This window comes from Poromitra crassiceps (genome assembly GCF_964638095.1).
Source record: "Poromitra crassiceps genome assembly, chromosome: 3".
Lineage (NCBI taxonomy): Eukaryota > Metazoa > Chordata > Actinopteri > Beryciformes > Melamphaidae > Poromitra > Poromitra crassiceps.
In genome coordinates, this window is record NC_139625.1 from 81,476,446 (window position 1) to 81,496,741 (window position 20,296).

The 20,296-nt window shown below is 42.8% G+C and overlaps 1 protein-coding gene across 2 annotated transcripts in view; it reads left to right on the forward strand.

The window, feature by feature from the left end:
* Window positions 1-20,296, forward strand: part of LOC310773438 (CAP-Gly domain-containing linker protein 4) — an 82,148-nt gene that overhangs the window by 26,455 nt on the left and 35,397 nt on the right. For both annotated transcript variants that reach the window (XM_083633319.1, XM_083633320.1), the window contains exons 8-9: window positions 9,051-9,186; window positions 10,528-10,659. In XM_083633319.1, coding sequence (XP_083489445.1) covers window positions 9,051-9,186; window positions 10,528-10,659 — 268 coding nt within the window. The remainder of the gene's footprint in view (window positions 1-9,050; window positions 9,187-10,527; window positions 10,660-20,296) is intronic.

The window sequence follows — 20,296 nt, forward strand, 5'->3', positions numbered from 1 at the left end:
AGGCTGAGTACTTCCTTATCCGGCCCTCCACCCTGTGGCCCTTTGCTGCATGTCATCCCCTGTATTTCTCTCTCATCTCTCTCATCACCTCTCTCTCTCTCGCTCGTCACCTCTTCTCTCTCTCTCTCTCTCTCTCTCTATCACCTCTCTCTCTCTCTCTCTCCTCTGTCTCATCTCTCTCTCTCTCATCTCTCTCTGTCTCATCTCTCTCTCTCTCTCTCTCTCTCATCACCTCTCTCTCATTCTCTCTCTCATCACCTCTCTCTCTCTCTCTCCTCATCCTCTCTCTCTCATCACCTCTCTCTCTCTCTCTCCTCTCTCTCTCATCCACACCTCTCTCTCTCTCTCTCTCTCTCTTCTCATCCACCTCTCTCTCATCCTCTCTCTCTCTCTCTCTCTCTCTCTCATCTCTTCTCTCATCACCCTCTCTCTCTCTCTCTCTCTCTTCTCTCTCTCTCTCTCATCACCTCTCTCTCATCTCTCTCTCTCTCTCTCTCTCTCTCTCATCACCTCTCTCTCATCTCCTCTCTCTCATCACCTCTCTCTCATCTCTCTCTCATCACCTCTCTCTCTCTCTCTCTCTCTCTCTCATCACCTCTCTCTCATCTCTCTCTCATCACCTCTCTCTCTCTCTCTCTCTCTCTCTCTCTCTCTCTCTCTCTCATCACCTCTCTCTCATCTCTCTCTCATCACCTCTCTCTCTCTCTCTCTCTCTCATCACCTCTCTCTCATCACCTCTCTCTCATCTCTCTCTCATCACCTCTCTCTCTCATCACCTCTCTCTCTCTCTCTCTCTCATCACCTCTCTCTCATCACCTCTCTCTCTCTCTCTCTCATCACCTCTCTCTCTCTCTCATCACCTCTCTCTCTCTCTCTCTCATCACCTCTCTCTCTCTCTCTCTCTCTCTCTCTCATCACCTCTCTCTCTCTCTCTCATCACCTCTCTCTCTCTCTCTCATCATCACTCTCTCTCTCTCTCTCATCACCTCTCTCTCTCTCTCTCATCACCTCTCTCTCTCTCTCTCTCTCATCACCTCTCTCTCTCTCTCTCATCGTCTCTCTCTCTCTCTCTCTCTCTCTCTCATCACCTCTCTCTCTCTCTCTCTCTCATCACCTCTCTCTCTCTCATCACCTCTCTCTCTCTCTCTCTCATCACCTCTCTCTCTCTCATCACCTCTCTCTCTCTCTCTCATCACCTCTCTCTCTCTCTCTCATCACCTCTCTCTCTCATCACCTCTATCTCTCATCATCTCTCTCTCTCTCTCTCTCTCATCACCTCTCTCTCTCTCTCTCTCTCATCACCTCTCTCTCTCATCACCTCTCTCTCTCTCTCTCTCATCACCTCTCTCTCTCTCTCTCTCTCTCATCACCTCTCTCTCTCTCATCACCTCTCTCTCTCTCTCTCTCTCTCTCTCTCTCTCTCATCACCTCTCTCTCTCTCTCTCTCTCTCTCTCTCTCTCTCTCATCACCTCTCTCTCATCTCTCTCTCATCACCTCTCTCTCTCTCTCTCTCTCATCACCTCTCTCTCATCTCTCTCTCATCACCTCTCTCTCTCTCTCTCTCTCTCTCTCTCATCACCTCTCTCTCTCTCATCACCTCTCTCTCTCTCTCTCTCATCACCTCTCTCTCTCTCTCTCTCATCACCTCTCTCTCTCTCTCATCACCTCTCTCTCTCTCTCTCATCACCTCTCTCTCTCTCTCTCTCTCTCTCTCTCATCACCTCTCTCTCTCTCTCTCTCTCTCTCTCTCTCATCACCTCTCTCTCATCACCTCTCTCTCTCTCTCTCTCATCACCTCTCTCTCTCTCTCTCTCATCACCTCTCTCTCTCATCACCTCTCTCTCTCTCTCTCTCATCACCTCTCTCTCTCTCTCATCACCTCTCTCTCTCTCTCTCTCATCACCTCTCTCTCTCTCTCATCATCTCTCTCTCTCTCTCTCTCTCATCACCTCTCTCTCTCTCTCTCTCATCACCTCTCTCTCTCTCATCACCTCTCTCTCTCTCTCTCTCATCACCTCTCTCTCTCTCTCTCTCTCATCACCTCTCTCTCTCTCATCACCTCTCTCTCTCTCTCTCTCTCATCACCTCTCTCTCTCTCATCACCTCTCTCTCTCTCTCTCTCTCTCTCTCATCACCTCTCTCTCATCTCTCTCTCATCACCTCTCTCTCATCTCTCTCTCATCACCTCTCTCTCTCATCACCTCTCTCTCTCTCTCATCACTTCTCTCTCTCTCTCTCTCTCATCACCTCTCTCTCTCTCTCATCACCTCCCTCATATCACCTCTCTCTCTCTCTCATCTTTCTCTAAAGAAATACCACCTTGCAGCGTTGTCTCATTGTTATATTTAAATGGCACTGAGGCAAAAATGTTTTGTAGTAGTGCCATTCTTTATATGCTGTCTGCAATGTCTTTACTGATGGCCCTGCAGCGTACACACACACACACACACACACACACACACACACACACACACACACACACAGCAAAATAGTCCGTCTGGCCCAGTTGGACATTGCTGCAGAAAGAAGGAGCCTTTAATGAATTGTTCGTGTCACACTGGGAGTGAAATCGCAGAGTCGACTTCTACAGATTGGCTGATCACTGTTAGAAGAACCCTATTATCTGTCCTGTGCTCTCTGGCACAGTCTCACGCTTTGATCTCTGTTTTCCTTTTAATTATTGATCTGTTCTGCTGCTTTGACAAATACAAACGCAATCATGTTTGATTGCACTATGATTGAGCACTGTTTTCCTGAGGACATAAGGAGATGAAGAAAGGCGCATATTGAAAGCGGCCAGTCCATTCATTCACTGCCTCCACTCATTTTGTGCTGCTTTGTTTCATACTGCAGTTTGAAAACATGACGCATTTTAACCTTGGCTTAGCTATTCTCCTAGTTTTGACTTTGTGTGGTGTGGTGCATGTTTGTGTGTACCCAGGTAGTTTTGACTTTGTGTGGTGCATGTTTGTGTGTACCCAGGTAGTTTTGACTTTGTGTGGTGCATGTTTGTGTACCCAGGTAGTTTTGACTTTGTGTGGTGCATGTTTGTGTACCCAGGTAGTTTTGACTTTGTGTGGTGTGGTGCATGTTTGTGTACCCAGGTAGTTTTGACTTTGTGTGGTGCATGTTTGTGTGTACCCAGGTAGTTTTGACTTTGTGTGGTGCATGTTTGTGTACCCAGGTAGTTTTGACTTTGTGTGGTGCATGTTTGTGTACCCAGGTAGTTTTGACTTTGTCTGGTGCATGTTTGTGTGTACCCAGGTAGTTTAGACTTTGTGTGGTGCATGTTTGTGTGTACCCAGGTAGTTTTGACTTTGTCTGGTGCATGTTTGTGTACCCAGGTAGTTTTGACTTTGTGTGGTGCATGTTTGTGTGTTCCCAGGTAGTTTTGACTTTGTGTGGTGCATGTTTGTGTACCCAGGTAGTTTTGACTTTGTCTGGTGCATGTTTGTGTGTGCCCAGGTAGTTTTGACTTTGTCTGGTGCATGTTTGTGTGTACCCAGGTAGTTTAGACTTTGTGTGGTGCATGTTTGTGTGTACCCAGGTAGTTTTGACTTTGGTGTATGTTTGTGTGTACCAGGTAGTTTTGACTTTGTGTGGTGCATGTTTGTGTGTACCCAGGTAGTTTTGACTTTGTGTGGTGCATGTTTGTGTGTATCCAGGTAGTTTTGACTTTGTGTGGTGCATGTTTGTGTGTACCCAGGTAGTTTAGACTTTGTGTGGTGCATGTTTGTGTGTACCCAGGTACTTTTGACTTTGTGTGGTGCATGTTTGTGTGTTCCTAGGTAGTTTTGACTTTGTGTGGTGCATGTTTGTGTACCCAGGTAGTTTTGACTTTGTCTGGTGCATGTTTGTGTGTGCCCAGGTAGTTTTGACTTTGTGTGGTGCATGTTTGTGTGTACCCAGGTAGTTTAGACTTTGTGTGGTGCATGTTTGTGTGTACCCAGGTACTTTTGACTTTGTGTGGTGCATGTTTGTGTGTACCCAGGTAGTTTTGACTTTGTGTGGTGCATATTTGTGTGTACCCAGGTAGTTTTGACTTTGTGTGGTGTATGTTTGTGTGTACCCAGGTAGTTTTGACTTTGTGTGGTGCATGTTTGTGTGTACCCAGGTAGTTTTGACTTTGTGTGGTGCATGTTTGTGTGTACCCAGGTAGTTTTGACTTTGTGTGGTGCATGTTTGTGTGTACCCAGGTAGTTTAGACTTTGTCTGGTGCATGTTTGTGTGTACCCAGGTAGTTTAGACTTTGTGTGGTGCATGTTTGTGTGTACCCAGGTAGTTTTGACTTTGTGTGGTGTATGTTTGTGTGTACCCAGGTAGTTTTGACTTTGTGTGGTGTATGTTTGTGTGTACCCAGGTAGTTTTGACTTTGTGTGGTGCATGTTTGTGTGTACCCAGGTAGTTTTGACTTTGTGTGGTGCATGTTTGTGTGTACCCAGGTAGTTTAGACTTTGTGTGGTGCATGTTTGTGTGTACCCAGGTAGTTTAGACTTTGTGTGGTGCATGTTTGTGTGTACCCAGGTAGTTTTGACTTTGTGTGGTGCATGTTTGTGTACCCAGGTAGTTTTGACTTTGTCTGGTGCATGTTTGTGTGTGCCCAGGTAGTTTTGACTTTGTCTGGTGCATGTTTGTGTGTGCCCAGGTAGTTTAGACTTTGTGTGGTGCATGTTTGTGTGTACCCAGGTAGTTTTGACTTTGTGTGGTGTATGTTTGTGTGTACCCAGGTAGTTTTGACTTTGTGTGGTGTATGTTTGTGTGTACCCAGGTAGTTTTGACTTTGTGTGGTGCATGTTTGTGTGTACCCAGGTAGTTTTGACTTTGTGTGGTGCATGTTTGTGTGTACCCAGGTAGTTTTGACTTTGTGTGGTGCATGTTTGTGTGTACCCAGGTAGTTTTGACTTTGTGTGGTGCATGTTTGTGTGTGCCCAGGTAGTTTTGACTTTGTCTGGTGTATGTTTGTGTGTACCCAGGTAGTTTTGACTTTGTGTGGTGCATGTTTGTGTGTACCCAGGTAGTTTTGACTTTGTGTGGTGCATGTTTGTGTGTACCCAGGTAGTTTAGACTTTGTGTGGTGCATGTTTGTGTGTTCCCAGGTAGTTTTGACTTTGTGTGGTGCATGTTTGTGTACCCAGGTAGTTTTGACTTTGCGTGCTGCATGTTTGTGTGTACCCAGGTAGTTTTGACTTTGCGTGCTGCATGTTTGTGTGTACCCAGGTAGTTTAGACTTTGTGTGGTGCATGTTTGTGTGTACCCAGGTAGTTTTGACTTTGTGTGGTGCATGTTTGTGTGTACCCAGGTAGTTTAGACTTTGTGTGGTGCATGTTTGTGTGTACCCAGGTAGTTTTGACTTTGTGTGGTGTATGTTTGTGTGTACCCAGGTAGTTTTGACTTTGTGTGGTGTATGTTTGTGTGTACCCAGGTAGTTTTGACTTTGTGTGGTGTATGTTTGTGTGTACCCAGGTAGTTTAGACTTTGTGTGGTGCATGTTTGTGTGTACCCAGGTAGTTTTGACTTTGTGTGGTGTATGTTTGTGTGTACCCAGGTAGTTTTGACTTTGTGTGGTGTATGTTTGTGTGTACCCAGGTAGTTTTGACTTTGTGTGGTGCATGTTTGTGTGTACCCAGGTAGTTTTGACTTTGTGTGGTGTATGTTTGTGTGTACAGGTAGTTTTGACTTTGTGTGGTGTATGTTTGTGTGTACCCAGGTAGTTTTGACTTTGTGTGGTGTATGTTTGTGTGTACCCAGGTAGTTTAGACTTTGTCTGGTGCATGTTTGTGTGTACCCAGGTAGTTTTGACTTTGTGTGGTGTATGTTTGTGTGTACCCAGGTAGTTTTGACTTTGTGTGGTGCATGTTTGTGTGTACCCAGGTAGTTTTGACTTTGTGTGGTGTATGTTTGTGTGTACCCAGGTAGTTTTGACTTTGTGTGGTGTATGTCTGTGTGTACCCAGGTAGTTTTGACTTTGTGTGGTGTATGTTTGTGTGTACCCAGGTAGTTTTGACTTTGTGTGGTGCATGTTTGTGTGTACCCAGGTAGTTTTGACTTTGTGTGGTGTATGTTTGTGTGTACCCAGGTAGTTTTGACTTTGTGTGGTGTATGTTTGTGTGTACCCAGGTAGTTTTGACTTTGTGTGGTGCATGTTTGTGTGTACCCAGGTAGTTTTGACTTTGTGTGGTGTATGTTTGTGTGTACCCAGGTAGTTTTGACTTTGTGTGGTGTATGTTTGTGTGTACCCAGTAGGGCTGCACGATTTATCGTATTTTCATCGTCATCGCGATATGAAAATGCGCGATGAACACATCGCAAAAGTCACGTGTTATCGCAAAAAAAAAAAATTTTTTTTACAGTGCACATGAACGCAACATGCAAGATACCGGCTGAATAAGTGTCCAAATGTTCATGTCATTCTGGCCAATACTCCACTTCTGTTATAACATTTCAGTCTGGAATATGGAATATCTTTCAATAATCGTTATGACTAAAAGGCTAAAAGTAATCTCATGTGTAAGAAATGACTGTTCTACATTGAAGTAAAAATGTAAATAATTAACTTGTTGGTTTTGGATTTTTTTTTAGCTTCAAGAGTGCATTTTTGTTCGTATGACCCTCAACACAGGCTTTGAGAATCCCGTGCCACTTACTGATACGTATGCTTAAATTAACACACTCGTATTGCAAAATGAATTTAGGCCCTCACTGTAATACTTCAGAAGTTGAATTTGAAGTTCAGCATTAATACATTTGTCATTTTTTGTCTTAGATTTACCTTTGTGTGTTATTGCAATATAAAACTACATAATTGAGAATCGATTCTAGATTGTGGAATCGAGAATCGTTGGAATTGAGAATCGATTCTGGAATCGCATCGTGACCCCAGGAATCGGAATCGGATCGGATCGTGGCTTAGCCGGATCGGAGCACCCCTACCCATTAATTTTTTTTTTATAGCATTTTTTTATTTATCGCAGGTCATATCGTCATCGCAATATTGAACAGTGTTATCGCACATCGCAACTTTTCCTCATATCGTGCAGCCCTAGTACCCAGGTAGTTTTGACTTTGTGTGGGGTATGTTTGTGTGTACCCAGGTAGTTTTGACTTTGTGTGGGGTATGTTTGTGTGTACCCAGGTAGTTTTGACTTTGTGTGGTATATGTTTGTGTGTACCCAGGTAGTTTTGACTTTGTGTGGGGTATGTTTGTGTGTACCCAGGTAGTTTTGACTTTGTGTGGTATATGTTTGTGTGTACCCAGGTAGTTTTGACTTTGTGTGGTGTATGTTTGTGTGTACCCAGGTAGTTTTGACTTTGTGTGGTATATGTTTGTGTGTACCCAGGTAGTTTTGACTTTGTGTGGGGTATGTTTGTGTGTACCCAGGTAGTTTTGACTTTGTGTGGTATATGTTTGTGTGTACCCAGGTAGTTTTGACTTTGTGTGGTGTATGTTTGTGTGTACCCAGGTAGTTTTGACTTTGTGTGGTGTATGTTTGTGTGTACCCAGGTAGTTTTGACTTTGTGTGGTGCATGTTTGTGTGTACCCAGGTAGTTTTGACTTTGTGTGGTGTATGTTTGTGTGTACCCAGGTAGTTTTGACTTTGTGTGGTGCATGTTTGTGTGTACCCAGGTAGTTTTGACTTTGTGTGGTGTATGTTTGTGTGTACCCAGGTAGTTTTGACTTTGTGTGGTGTATGTTTGTGTGTACCCAGTAGGGCTGCACGATTTATCGTATTTTCATCGTCATCGCGATATGAAAATGCGCGATGAACACATCGCAAAAGTCACGTGTTATCGCAAAAAAAAAAAATTTTTTTTACAGTGCACATGAACGCAACATGCAAGATACCGGCTGAATAAGTGTCCAAATGTTCATGTCATTCTGGCCAATACTCCACTTCTGTTATAACATTTCAGTCTGGAATATGGAATATCTTTCAATAATCGTTATGACTAAAAGGCTAAAAGTAATCTCATGTGTAAGAAATGACTGTTCTACATTGAAGTAAAAATGTAAATAATTAACTTGTTGGTTTTGGATTTTTTTTTAGCTTCAAGAGTGCATTTTTGTTCGTATGACCCTCAACACAGGCTTTGAGAATCCCGTGCCACTTACTGATACGTATGCTTAAATTAACACACTCGTATTGCAAAATGAATTTAGGCCCTCACTGTAATACTTCAGAAGTTGAATTTGAAGTTCAGCATTAATACATTTGTCATTTTTTGTCTTAGATTTACCTTTGTGTGTTATTGCAATATAAAACTACATAATTGAGAATCGATTCTAGATTGTGGAATCGAGAATCGTTGGAATTGAGAATCGATTCTGGAATCGCATCGTGACCCCAGGAATCGGAATCGGATCGGATCGTGGCTTAGCCGGATCGGAGCACCCCTACCCATTAATTTTTTTTTTATAGCATTTTTTTATTTATCGCAGGTCATATCGTCATCGCAATATTGAACAGTGTTATCGCACATCGCAACTTTTCCTCATATCGTGCAGCCCTAGTACCCAGGTAGTTTTGACTTTGTGTGGGGTATGTTTGTGTGTACCCAGGTAGTTTTGACTTTGTGTGGGGTATGTTTGTGTGTACCCAGGTAGTTTTGACTTTGTGTGGTATATGTTTGTGTGTACCCAGGTAGTTTTGACTTTGTGTGGTGCATGTTTGTGTGTACCCAGGTAGTTTTGACTTTGTGTGGTGTATGTTTGTGTGTACCCAGGTAGTTTTGACTTTGTGTGGTGCATGTTTGTGTGTACCCAGGTAGTTTTGACTTTGTGTGGTGTATGTTTGTGTGTACCCAGGTAGTTTTGACTTTGTGTGGTGCATGTTTGTGTGTACCCAGGTAGTTTTGACTTTGTGTGGTGTATGTTTGTGTGTACCCAGGTAGTTTAGACTTTGTGTGGTGTATGTTTGTGTGTACCCAGGTAGTTTTGACTTTGTGTGGTGTATGTTTGTGTGTACCCAGGTAGTTTTGACTTTGTGTGGTGTATGTTTGTGTGTACCCAGGTAGTTTTGACTTTGTGTGGTGTATGTTTGTGTGTACCCAGGTAGGTACCCTGCAGTTCTGCGGCAGCACAGAGTTCTCTGGAGGCCTCTGGGCCGGGGTGGAGCTGGACCAACCGGAAGGGAAGAACGATGGTTCAGTAGCCGGGGTTCAGTATTTCACTTGTCTGCTCAAACATGGTAGGTCATGCCACAAGGACATACGAGATTGTCGTACACACATTGTCTAGGGTTAGGGTCAGTCACTAAACACACACACTGTCTAGGGTTAGGGTTAGTTATTAAACACACACACTGTCTAGGGTTAGGGTTAGTTACTAAACACACACTGTCTAGGGTTAGGGTTAGTTACTAAACACACACACTGTCTAGGGTTACGGTCAGTTACTAAACACACTGTCTAGGGTTAGGGTCAGTTATTAAACACACACTGTCTAGGGTTAGGGTCAATTTACTCAGTTACTAAACACACACACTGTCTAGGGTTACGGTCAGTTACTAAACACACTGTCTAGGGTTAGGGTCAGTTATTAAACACACACTGTCTAGGGTTAGGGTCAGTTACTAAACACACACACTGTCTAGGGTTAGGGTCAGGTACTAAACACACACACTGTCTATGGGTAGGGTTGTACTAAACACACACTGTCTAGGGTTAGTTACTAAACACTGTCTAGCCCCTGTTTACTTCACACATGTACCACTGAACAGTTACTAACTCTGATGCCTTTATAGAATAATGTATTTATTTATTGTATGTATTTATTATTTGGGCCGATGCACTTTACCTGGTGTTTCACTGGACATCTCAGGGAGATGCTTGTCTATATGTTGTTGTTGGAGTAATTTAACAATGACAATAAATATACTTGAACTTGAACTTGAAGTGGGAGGGGTTACTAACCCTCGAAACGGAGATTTTACAGGGGCACAATTCAAACCAAGGGCTGAGAAGGAAATCGCTATTAATCCGCCAGAAATTAGCCAAACATTACAAACAAACGTTTATATCTGAGTTTAATGTCGATACAAAGTTTAATGTCCCGATTATGAAGCAACCCAATCGCCAGAATAAAATGTAAAAAAACCTGAATATTATGTAGCTACAAGATCAACTCAATCAATTTGAATAGGCTAGACTATCCTATATAGGCTAGCCTATGTTATAAGCATGTTTTCCAGTGACTCCTGAGCAAACCAGTCAACGAATAAAATAGTATAATTTAAATATTAATATGGTATAAAAAATGTAATTAATTAATTTCTGGTAATATGCAATATGATGACAAAATAGTGTATCTATTATTTGTTTTCAGTCCCTACCCCTTGTGGCTCCGTTTTGAAGGGCAAGGGCCAAAGTGAGGGACACTCAAAAACAAGGGGTAGGGGTAAACTTCAGAATTGGGGTTGGGCCTTAGTCCAGCGTTTTCCATTTTGCTGTCAGGTTGACTTTTCTCTGTCTGATTCTTTCTCCTTTCCCTGTACTCACCCATGATCTTTTCACTCTTACTGTCTCAACAGGCATCTTTGCTCCCCTCTCTAAGATAAGCAAACCCTTGGAAAGATGCAAAACCAACGCTATAAAAACCTCTACACCTGCACGTCCTCCTCGTCGCATCGACCTGTCCCGTATCACCTCCAAGATCAACACAGGTAAAGAGCCAGAGGCGTACCGTACGCCATCATCACAGCTCTAAACATTTTCTACCTGATCTGAAACATGGATGTAAAAAAGACAAGTCTATTTCTGAAGAGGTGGAGGGAGCTACAGCTGGCCGGACACTGGTGGCAATAGGACACCATTCTCAACTAACTAACTGAATTACCACACACAGAAGGCCCGACCTCCCCTTCCTCATCCTCACCAAAGCCCTCATCCACTGTACAGCAAAATAGATCATTTAGTGAGAAAAGTCTTGATTTAAATTCCTCTAAGATAAGTGCAGGAAGGATCTCCTGAAGCCTGGTGGAAACATCCATCCATCCACACAAAGAAACAATCTCCACCAGAGCTCAGTCTTGTGTTGAGCTAAAGAAACCATCTCCACTGGAGCTCAGCCGTGTGTTGAGCTAAAGAAACCATCTCCACTGGAGCTCAGCCTTGTGTTGAGCTAAAGAAACCATCTCCACTGGAGCTCAGCCGTGTGTTGAGCTAAAGAAATGAATGAATGAATGAATGAATTTTATTTTGGATAATGCAGACATATATATCCAAGGGATAACATGAAAAGTGTGTACACTTATTTCCATCATGGTCCCTGATCTTTAAAAACATGACATACAGTAACATAAGAGTATCAGATAAAACAATACAACTCAGACAAGGGATAAACGAAACTTGATTAAAACAACCATACCATAAAACAACGATAGAAACAATAAGACAATAAAACAATAAAACAATAAAAGGAACTAGAAATTAAAACACATACCATAAAACAACGGGGGACTCTACTCGTATTTTATCCTAGTTTACTCATCAAGAATTTTTTCAAAAGGTTTTTAAAACCATTCAGGGACTTTGCTAGCCTGATTTCGTTGGGGATTTTGTTCCACTCTTCCCCCCCAGAATAGAGGAACGTGCTTCTTCCTATTTTGCTCTTCAAATTGGGCAATTTCAGATCTGCTACACTGGCTCTTGTGTTCCGACTATGGATGTCCCGGACATATTGGAAGTACTTGTTGAAGTAATTGGGGCAACGGTCATGTAATATTTTATAAACCATGACAAGTTTCAGCTGTTGGACTCTGTTTTCAACTGGGAGCCAATTCAACTCTTTAAAGTGGGATGGGCCAATGTGCGTTCTTGGGCTAAGGCCAAGGATGACCCTCATGAGTTTGTTTTGGGCTTTTTGGAGTTTGTCTTTTGATTTTTTTGTTATGCCACTGTACCAGTATAGACAGGTGTAGTCATAGTGGCATTGAATTAAGGACGTAGCTAAAGTCCTCATTGTCTTCGTATCCAGGAACTTGGATATTCTTGCTAAATATTTAGTCTTTGCATGAATTTTACCCATGACGGAGAGGGCCATAGCTTCACTCTTCATACACTGATCAAGTTGACTTCCTAGATACGTTACACAATCCTTATCCTGTAAAATGACACCCTTACATTCTACCGAGAGACTGGGTTTGTTCCTTAGTTTAAACTGTGAACCAAAAACAATACATTCAGACTTTCCAATGTGCAGAGACAGTTTGTTATCACATAGCCAGCTGCTTACTTTTTGTAGCTGATCGCTCAGAGATGTTCTGACTGCTTCCAGGGAGTCTCCAGTTACCAGCAGAGCGGAATCATCAGCGTACAGAAATAAAGGACAAGTACATGTAAATAATCTCCACCAGAGCTCAGTCTTGTGTTGAGCTAAAGAAACCAGGGCTCTTCCCAACACCATGTTTGGGCTCCGGAGCTTCAGTAGTAATCAACACATTTTAAACCACAATGAAAATAGCTTTCTTGACCAGGGACATTTTCTTGGCCACTAACCGAGTAACAGAGTTTTTTTTTTTTTTTTTTTTTTTTTTTTTTTTTCAATATTTTATTTTCAGTTTTCAAAACATCAACAAACACAAACAAACTCAGACACAGGGAAAGAAAGAGAGGGGGGAAAATCTACATTTCAATGTTACAACATGGAGGTGTCCATGTGCTTCCAAGAGATGTCATATATGGGATCCCACATAAGGGGTTAATGAAAAAGCAGCTGGGCGAGTCTCAGCGGTCACCCCTAACCTCATCAAGGTGTCGGCCAAAAACGGCTCCCAGGTAACCGAAAACTTTTTAAGTGAGTTGGTCCGTAGGAACCTGAGTCTCTCCATTTGTATAACGGAGATCATGTCCGCCGACCACGGCTCAAAAGAAGGAGGAGAGGGGGACTTCCATTCCTGCAGAATTCGTTTCTTGGCGACAATAGTCCCCTGTGTCAGAGACTGTTGCACAGCTGTAGGAAAGTTCAAAGAGGACTTTTAGCAACCACGGATGACTTCTGTTAATTTTTTTAAGGATTTTATGTTCTCCGTTTCAGACAAAACTGATTCCAAAGCTGCACTGAGTAAACTATCCCCCGAGTGCCACCTTAGTTGTTTTTGAAAATTCAGCAGCGCTCCCTGTAGTGCTGATTCTGAGCACTCCTATTCTGAGCCGCACTCAAACCAATCCAGTGGCTCCAGGCCAGACCAATCTCACTCTACATGAGTCTGGCTGCTTCCACAAGGCAAGTGTGCATTGACATATGAACAGAATGGTTTGAATTTATTATAAACCTTTGTTGGGATATAAAAAATGGGTGTAGTTATCTGAAAATGGTTACAGCTTTGTGTCTTGCTGTTTTGATAGTTGTTCTGGTGGGACACAGTCATTCTATTTACACTCAAATGGATTCCCATTCTGACAGCTCTAAGAAAAGTCCAGTATGTCACTCTTGAGTAACCATTTCAGCTGATGCCAAAAAGAGCCTTTCTCACGTTTCATAACCTGGGTGCATCTGGTCTCTCATATGAGTCTTTTTAGAATACTTTAAAAGTGGATTCTCAATCAGTGCCAAAGGACAATGCAGACATTTTTATCATCTTTGGATGCTCGGATCCCCCCCAGCTCTTCACTGGTGCTTACTCATAAATAGGCTCCATTCACATCAATACATTTGAGGCAGCGTGTTTTGGTAGATTTCTGTGGCTGTTACAGCGCCTAGGGCTTTACATCTTTATTGTGCTTGTGTCATATTCAATGCTTTTGAAGGCCAAGTGATCTGGACGTGACTGGAATGGCGGACCTGAGTGGCCTATGGAATTATGTGATTGATAGTCCAATTAAACAGGGTTTAATAACTAGGACATAGACAGACTCAACAGCCACGCAACCATTCATCATAAGGTGTGTGTGTGTGTGTGTGTGTGTGTGTGTGTACTTCCATACAACCCAGGAAGCACACTAATTTATGACCCAGTCACCCAGCACTTCTCAGGGCATTCGTCAGCCATTTGCAGGCCAAACTCTCCAGGCCACCTATGTTTTGGGGGGTCCCATAGGATCGGCATTGCAGACTGCTCACTCGTGTGCATAATTCGGATGGGCTGGGTGATTGTGGAACTGTTTCATCTGGCTAACCAGGAGAGACAGACACAGCAGGAGCACCAGGCTGGCCCCTATTAACACATTGACTGCCAGCCGTTTTTTTTTGCTGTAGGTAGCTTCTGCCAAGCCGTTTTTTGAGGATTCTGGCTCATTTTACAAGAGCCGAGGATTCGTTTCAGCTTGGACTTTGTGAACATACAATATCTCAAAAGTACTAATAGAATGTGTACTTTCTCTGTCTAAAAGAGTTAGTTTGTAGAGTTAGTAGTTATGTAAGCATTAGCAGTTGAATACAGCATGGTTTTAGCGTCAGAAAAAATATTCAGAGATAAACGGCTTTTTGTGAAATTGGATAGAACAGTCACTTTAACCATTCATTTTTGGCTCTCTCTCTCTCTCTCTCCCTCCCCCTCTCGCTCTCTCTCTCTCTCTCCCTCCCTCTCGCTCTCCCTCCCTCTCTCTCTCTCTCTCTCTCTCTCTCTCCCTCCCTCTCGCTCTCCCTCCCTCTCTCTCTCCCTCCCTCTCGGGAGGGAGACGCACTAGGTTTAATCCTAGTGAGAGGGGGAGAGGGAGAGAGAGAGAGAGAGAGAGGGAGGGAGGGAGAGAGAGAGAGCGAGAGAGAGAGAGAGAGGGAGAGAGCGAGAGGGAGAGTTGCTTCAACTCCTCCCTCCGTGGGCGTTCTTCTTGGCTGCAGCGCCGTGTAACAAGCACTTTCCTACCTGTGCAAATTCACTTTCTCATACTCTCGACCTCTCAAATAAATTTCTGAATAGAAATTAAATTACTCTAAATTAGAGCGAAAAAGAAACAAAAAAGAATGGGTTGAAAATCCCATTCTAAAAGCCTTTTATGGCTGTTTCCAATTTGGTGCTATTTTGCAAGGCAAAATGGCCTGCTGCTTGTCACCAGCCTCACTGCCCCGCTGCCGCTGTGCCTGGCTGTGCCTGTCTGCGTGGCCGCTCCCCGAGGAAGCCCGGCTGGACTCGCCCGCCTCCCGGAGCCCTGGCCGAGAGCTCCGATGAAGCCCCTGCGACTCTGGTCATATTTACGCTGCGTGCCTCAAAGTGTGCTCCATCCGCAATCCACGATGCAAGTTTGCAATCCCGCACCGCCAGCAATCAACGCGAAAACGAAAGCGCCTCCGCCAATCCATTTTCATGAGAATGGAAATGGATCACACTGCTTTTTGCTTGCCTTCCTACTTCCTTGTCGCCACTTAGTGGGTCGGTGGAATGGGTTGTACACGTTGTACACGTCCAATACTTATATAAGATATGTAAAAGGGTTAGATGCACAACCCCCCGTTAAAAAAAAAAAATCGATGCCAAGGACGTGTTTACACGTTGTTGGCAGTCAACAGCTGGATTCTGAAAACGTGTTTACATGTTGTTGGCAGTGAATGTGTTAAGAGTATGTCAAACTGGAGCTCAGGCCTCAAAGTGCGATGAGAGCATAAAGCAGCACTGGTTGATCTGTGAAGCCTCAGGCAGTGTGTGGAAGGATAGATGGAGCCAGGACGTCCCTGCAAGCTATAGGTCAGGCCACAAGGAATGGTGGCTATTCTGTTTGTATTTAGTCTGCTTTTTGGAGTTCAAAGGCATGACACAAGTTCAACCATTTTGGTTCACATTTAGATACCTTCTCCAGACCTCTCTGGAGAAGCTTTCTAAATGTGAACCAAAATGGCAATCAATAACCACCAGACTGATTTGAGAATTTATTATTTTAATCCGACAGCTCTTTTTGTGTGCACAATGTAAAGCATAGACTTAAGTGGCATATTAATGAGATGAGAGTAATTTGAAGCACTTTATCTGGCAGATTTATTGTGTATACATTTCATCTCCATTAGAGGTGATTAGACGTTTTACTGTTGAATCATAAGAATCTGGCAGATGTACAGTAGCAGATCCTCCTCTGAGGACCCTCCTTCCAGGAATGAGTCCAGAAGTAGCTATTGGGTTCGTCAGGGGAAAAGTCTATGGGGTTTTAGAATGGGGATTTCACTTAAATGCATAAAATAAGGTCTGTGCCGTGGTTAAGAAACGTTTATGGGAGTGCGAATTATGGTTCAGGAGGATAATCTTCACAAACGTGAATAACTTTCATGACTTTCACACTTTAATCACATTATATTTATAACTCAGTGGACAAATTGAGTCAAAACTATTTAATTCAAAATGTTCATTCCAATTCATTAGAACGGTATTTATATGCACAGTTATATGCACACGCTGTGTTACTGAACACACGGAAATAAAAAAAGTGCACAAGTATTCTTATTGTCACTGAGCACAGGGCTGTGCAAAAAAATCGATACAGCCATATATTGCGATATAAAAAAATTTGCAGAAAAAATATTGCGATATATTGCCCTATCGACTTTATTGCCCAGCCCTATTGTACGGTAGATTTATGATACAAGTCACCAAATAATTAGATATTTTGATCAACTTCCCTAATCTAAAGTAGTGGTGCTGCGTAGCTAGTTAAGGAATCTAACTATCCGTTTACTTCTCTCAGAAATCTAATTCAATTCCAACAGATGCCTTTGAAGTTTTCATTTTTCAGTGTCATTGGGGCTCTTGTGTGGGAGCAACCGCTTGTCTCAGCAGCAAATTTGAGTGGTTTTCTTCTGCATTGGAGACCGTCTCAGTCTCAGCTCAATCAAGACAAACTGCCTTTCAGAAACACTTGTTTCATTGCTACCCTGCAATGTCATGTTGTCCTTCCTTCCCCTGCATTTCCTCACTGTCTCTCTCGCAATTTATCTTTTCACTAACTTTTTCTGTCCCTTTGTTTGTGTGCCTTCATCACTTTACTTTTCTTCTTTGTTTGTGTGCCTTCATCACTTTACTTTTCTTCTGTACTCCTGTTCATTTCTTTCACTTTATCAACTATATATTCCCACATGTTGTTTTACAAAGTATAGATAGAGCCCGACCGATACTGGATTTTTTAGGCCGATGTCGATACCGATATTAGGGAGTAAAACATTTCCAATATCAATATATCGGCCGATATATGTATTATATAATACACATTATATTACACAATTTTTTTGCGATGAGCCCTCAAATATCAAACACTTGACAAAAATATGACTTGACATGACTTGAGATATCTAATGTAGGCAGGATAGTTTACAGCTTATCAATAAACTTTATTGTCCAAAATGACATCAATGCAATGAAACGGTAAACTTCACTGGCAATTTAATTATAAATAACTAGAAATACAAAAAACCAAATAGAATAAATAAAGTATAACTTGAGTTAAGAAAAAATATCAAATATACACAACATGCTGTCTAGAAAAAAAATCAGAAATAAAAAATATCTGCAATATCGGCCAACATATCGGCCGATACCGATATATTGGTTATTGGCCAATATCGACCGATAATATCGGTGGACCGATATATCGGTCGGGCTCTAATGTGTAATTATTTTATTTAGTTTTCTTGTTTTGTATTGTTACTTTTACTTTTATGCAGCTATTGCTCCTATTTTGCTGGTATTTAAATTTGATTTTTAACCAGAATGCACATATCAGCACATTATTATGCAGAATGTCAACTATACATAATGCATTTATATCCACAAGTTGATTAACTGGCCTATTTACCACAAGTAATTTTCAGTTGTTAAAATATATCAGTGTGACTTTCTGATTAAGATGAGTATTGAGCTGTACATAAAAAGTAGTCAATGTGTCTCTCTTTCCTGTGTGTGTCTGGGTGGAAAGGTTTGTGTCCATCTGTCAAAAAACCTGATAAACAAAAAAGCCCACCTGGTTGCGATCAGGGTGCAGAAGGCGAGTCCTCAGGGACGAAAACAGGTACTGATCAGGGCGGGGAGGCCTCAGGGACAAAAACAGGTACTGCGGTTACCACTGAATGGACTTTGATGCACTGGATATCAGAGAAGGGGTAAAGTGGGAGTCAGCCGTATTTAGCATAAGCTCTCTTTGGTGAAAGTGCTGAAATTGATCTCTGTCATTGGTTCTACACGCTCCACAGCACTTCCTGTCTCTGATAATTGGTGCAGCTTAATACTTGAACCCAACATCGATATCCAGTCATGGGCAGATCAGCAGGAACAGCAATGCCTCTTTAAAGCAAAAAACAAACAAACTGCATTTACCACTGTGGCCTACTTTAAAGATAGCAACGAAATAGATCTAATTGGGCATATGGAAACACAACATGTATCAGCAGAGCTGTTTCAGAAGAACATTTATATATGTATTTATTAGCTGCGGCCAGCATAGCTGGGCAGCATCTCTAGGGGCACTATCGTCGCGAAGGCGGTAATTTTGCGTTAGCGCCCGTTTTTGTGCTGGAATAGCGGTGCGCAAAGCCCTAATTGTGGGCGTGTCGGCCCGCTGCGCTTGGCGTCATCTTGCACAAACCTCCATATAGGCGTGTTTATGCCCTAAACAGTATTCACATGTGCCATAGTCACGTCTGTGACAGCAGCTTCTTTCTTGCTGAGTGTCGTGGGCAAGCAGAGTGACAGAGTGAGAGAGAGAGAGAGAGAGAGAGAAAAGAGAGATCAGAATCAGCTTTATTGGCCAAGTATGTACACATACAAGGAAATTGGCTCCGGTTCGCTTAACTCTCAATGTACTCTCACACAAAAGAAAAGAAAGGAAAAAGTAGGATCAGGCTAAAACAAACAAGAATCACAGAGGATAATTTAAACATTAGCATTAACTACTATATTATACAATACGATAATAAGTGTATGAAAGAGCATCTATGTTGTAAGTGTGTATGAGGGGAGTGTATGATGGGGAGAGCGAGAGAGGGGAGAGAACGAGAGAGGGAGAGAATTGGAGGATGAACCAGTTCGGATTCAGATAAACCATTAGAAACTAACGGAAATTGGTGCTGATGGAACGATCCATTTGAAACACACCAAAGGGCTGCTGCGCAGTTACGCAGGGAATATCCCCATTTCCCAAAGCGTGCGCTTACTGTAATAAGTCGTTTAGTTCATATAGGCTATAACATACACATTTAAAAATATTAGTTTCTTTAATAGGGTAGGGGTGTGTGAGATTTTAATTCTAGCCTATTTCAATAGCCTATCAGAATTGTCCACTCGGGTTAAGCTATTGTTGCATGGTGCAATTGCAGGGAGAGAGATTACTGTATAGCCTACTGGCCGGCACAACTTTCTCAAAAGCGATCTACTGTTACCTCACACCACAGACCTGTATGGTCGCCTGGTTGGGAATTATGTAGCCTAATAAAACCATGACAAACTAATTCTCATTTTTAAATCAAGGTGTGTTTTTTCTGCAATGTAGGCTATAGTTGAAAATCAATGTGACATTCTGAGGAGGGAAGAGTGTGTGCGCACGAGGTGTTGGAGAGAGAGTGACATCCATGCCGTGCGTAATGTATCCAAGTGAGGATTTCCTGCACTGCGCGGAGAATACTGTGTGCGCTCAGGCGTACGCCTGGCGTAGTGTTTTTTTTTGCGCTAAGACCGGTGGTGCCGTTAAAATTGAGAGCACCCAAAGCCCTTTTTTGAGCTGGAACACCTATTTTGGCACGGGCAACGCCCAAACCTGTGTTTACGCTCGGAACATGGCGATTTCACCAGAGCGGAAAATGACACTTGCAGGAGGCAGATGATAGGTTAAAGGCTGGCTCACACTACAGGATTTTCGGGCCGATTTATGCCCGATTCACCCCTCCCGAGAATCGGAGGAGAAATCTGGCCTGGCAGCTTGCCAAGCTTGGTCGGGCCCGACGTTCGGCACGATTATCTTGTAGTGTGAGCGGTTTGCAGATCCAATCTTAAGCCTCCCAAATCTGCTCAAAGCCTCATCGGGGCCGTCCCGATCATATCAAACATGTTTGATATTTAGGACTGAAAATCTGCGCGAATACCTCATTCTGCTGCTGCACGAGACTCCCGTCATTATCGTTAATTGACGCGGCTCATTTGATGCGCTGCACTGCAGGTATCAGATAGGCTACCAAATACCAACAGCACAGAACCATGAGTATTTGGGGGAAAATGTCACTAATTTATATCACAATGAATGACCAATGAATAAAAAGTTGTTATATCGTAGTTTTGAGCCCCTGCCAGTCAGAGGCTGTAATCTCCTACCTGACTATCGAGCAGTGTGGGGGAAAAAGGCATTGCTGCTGCGGGAAGAAATCCAGTCTATCCAAACTTTTGCCGATCTCATGAC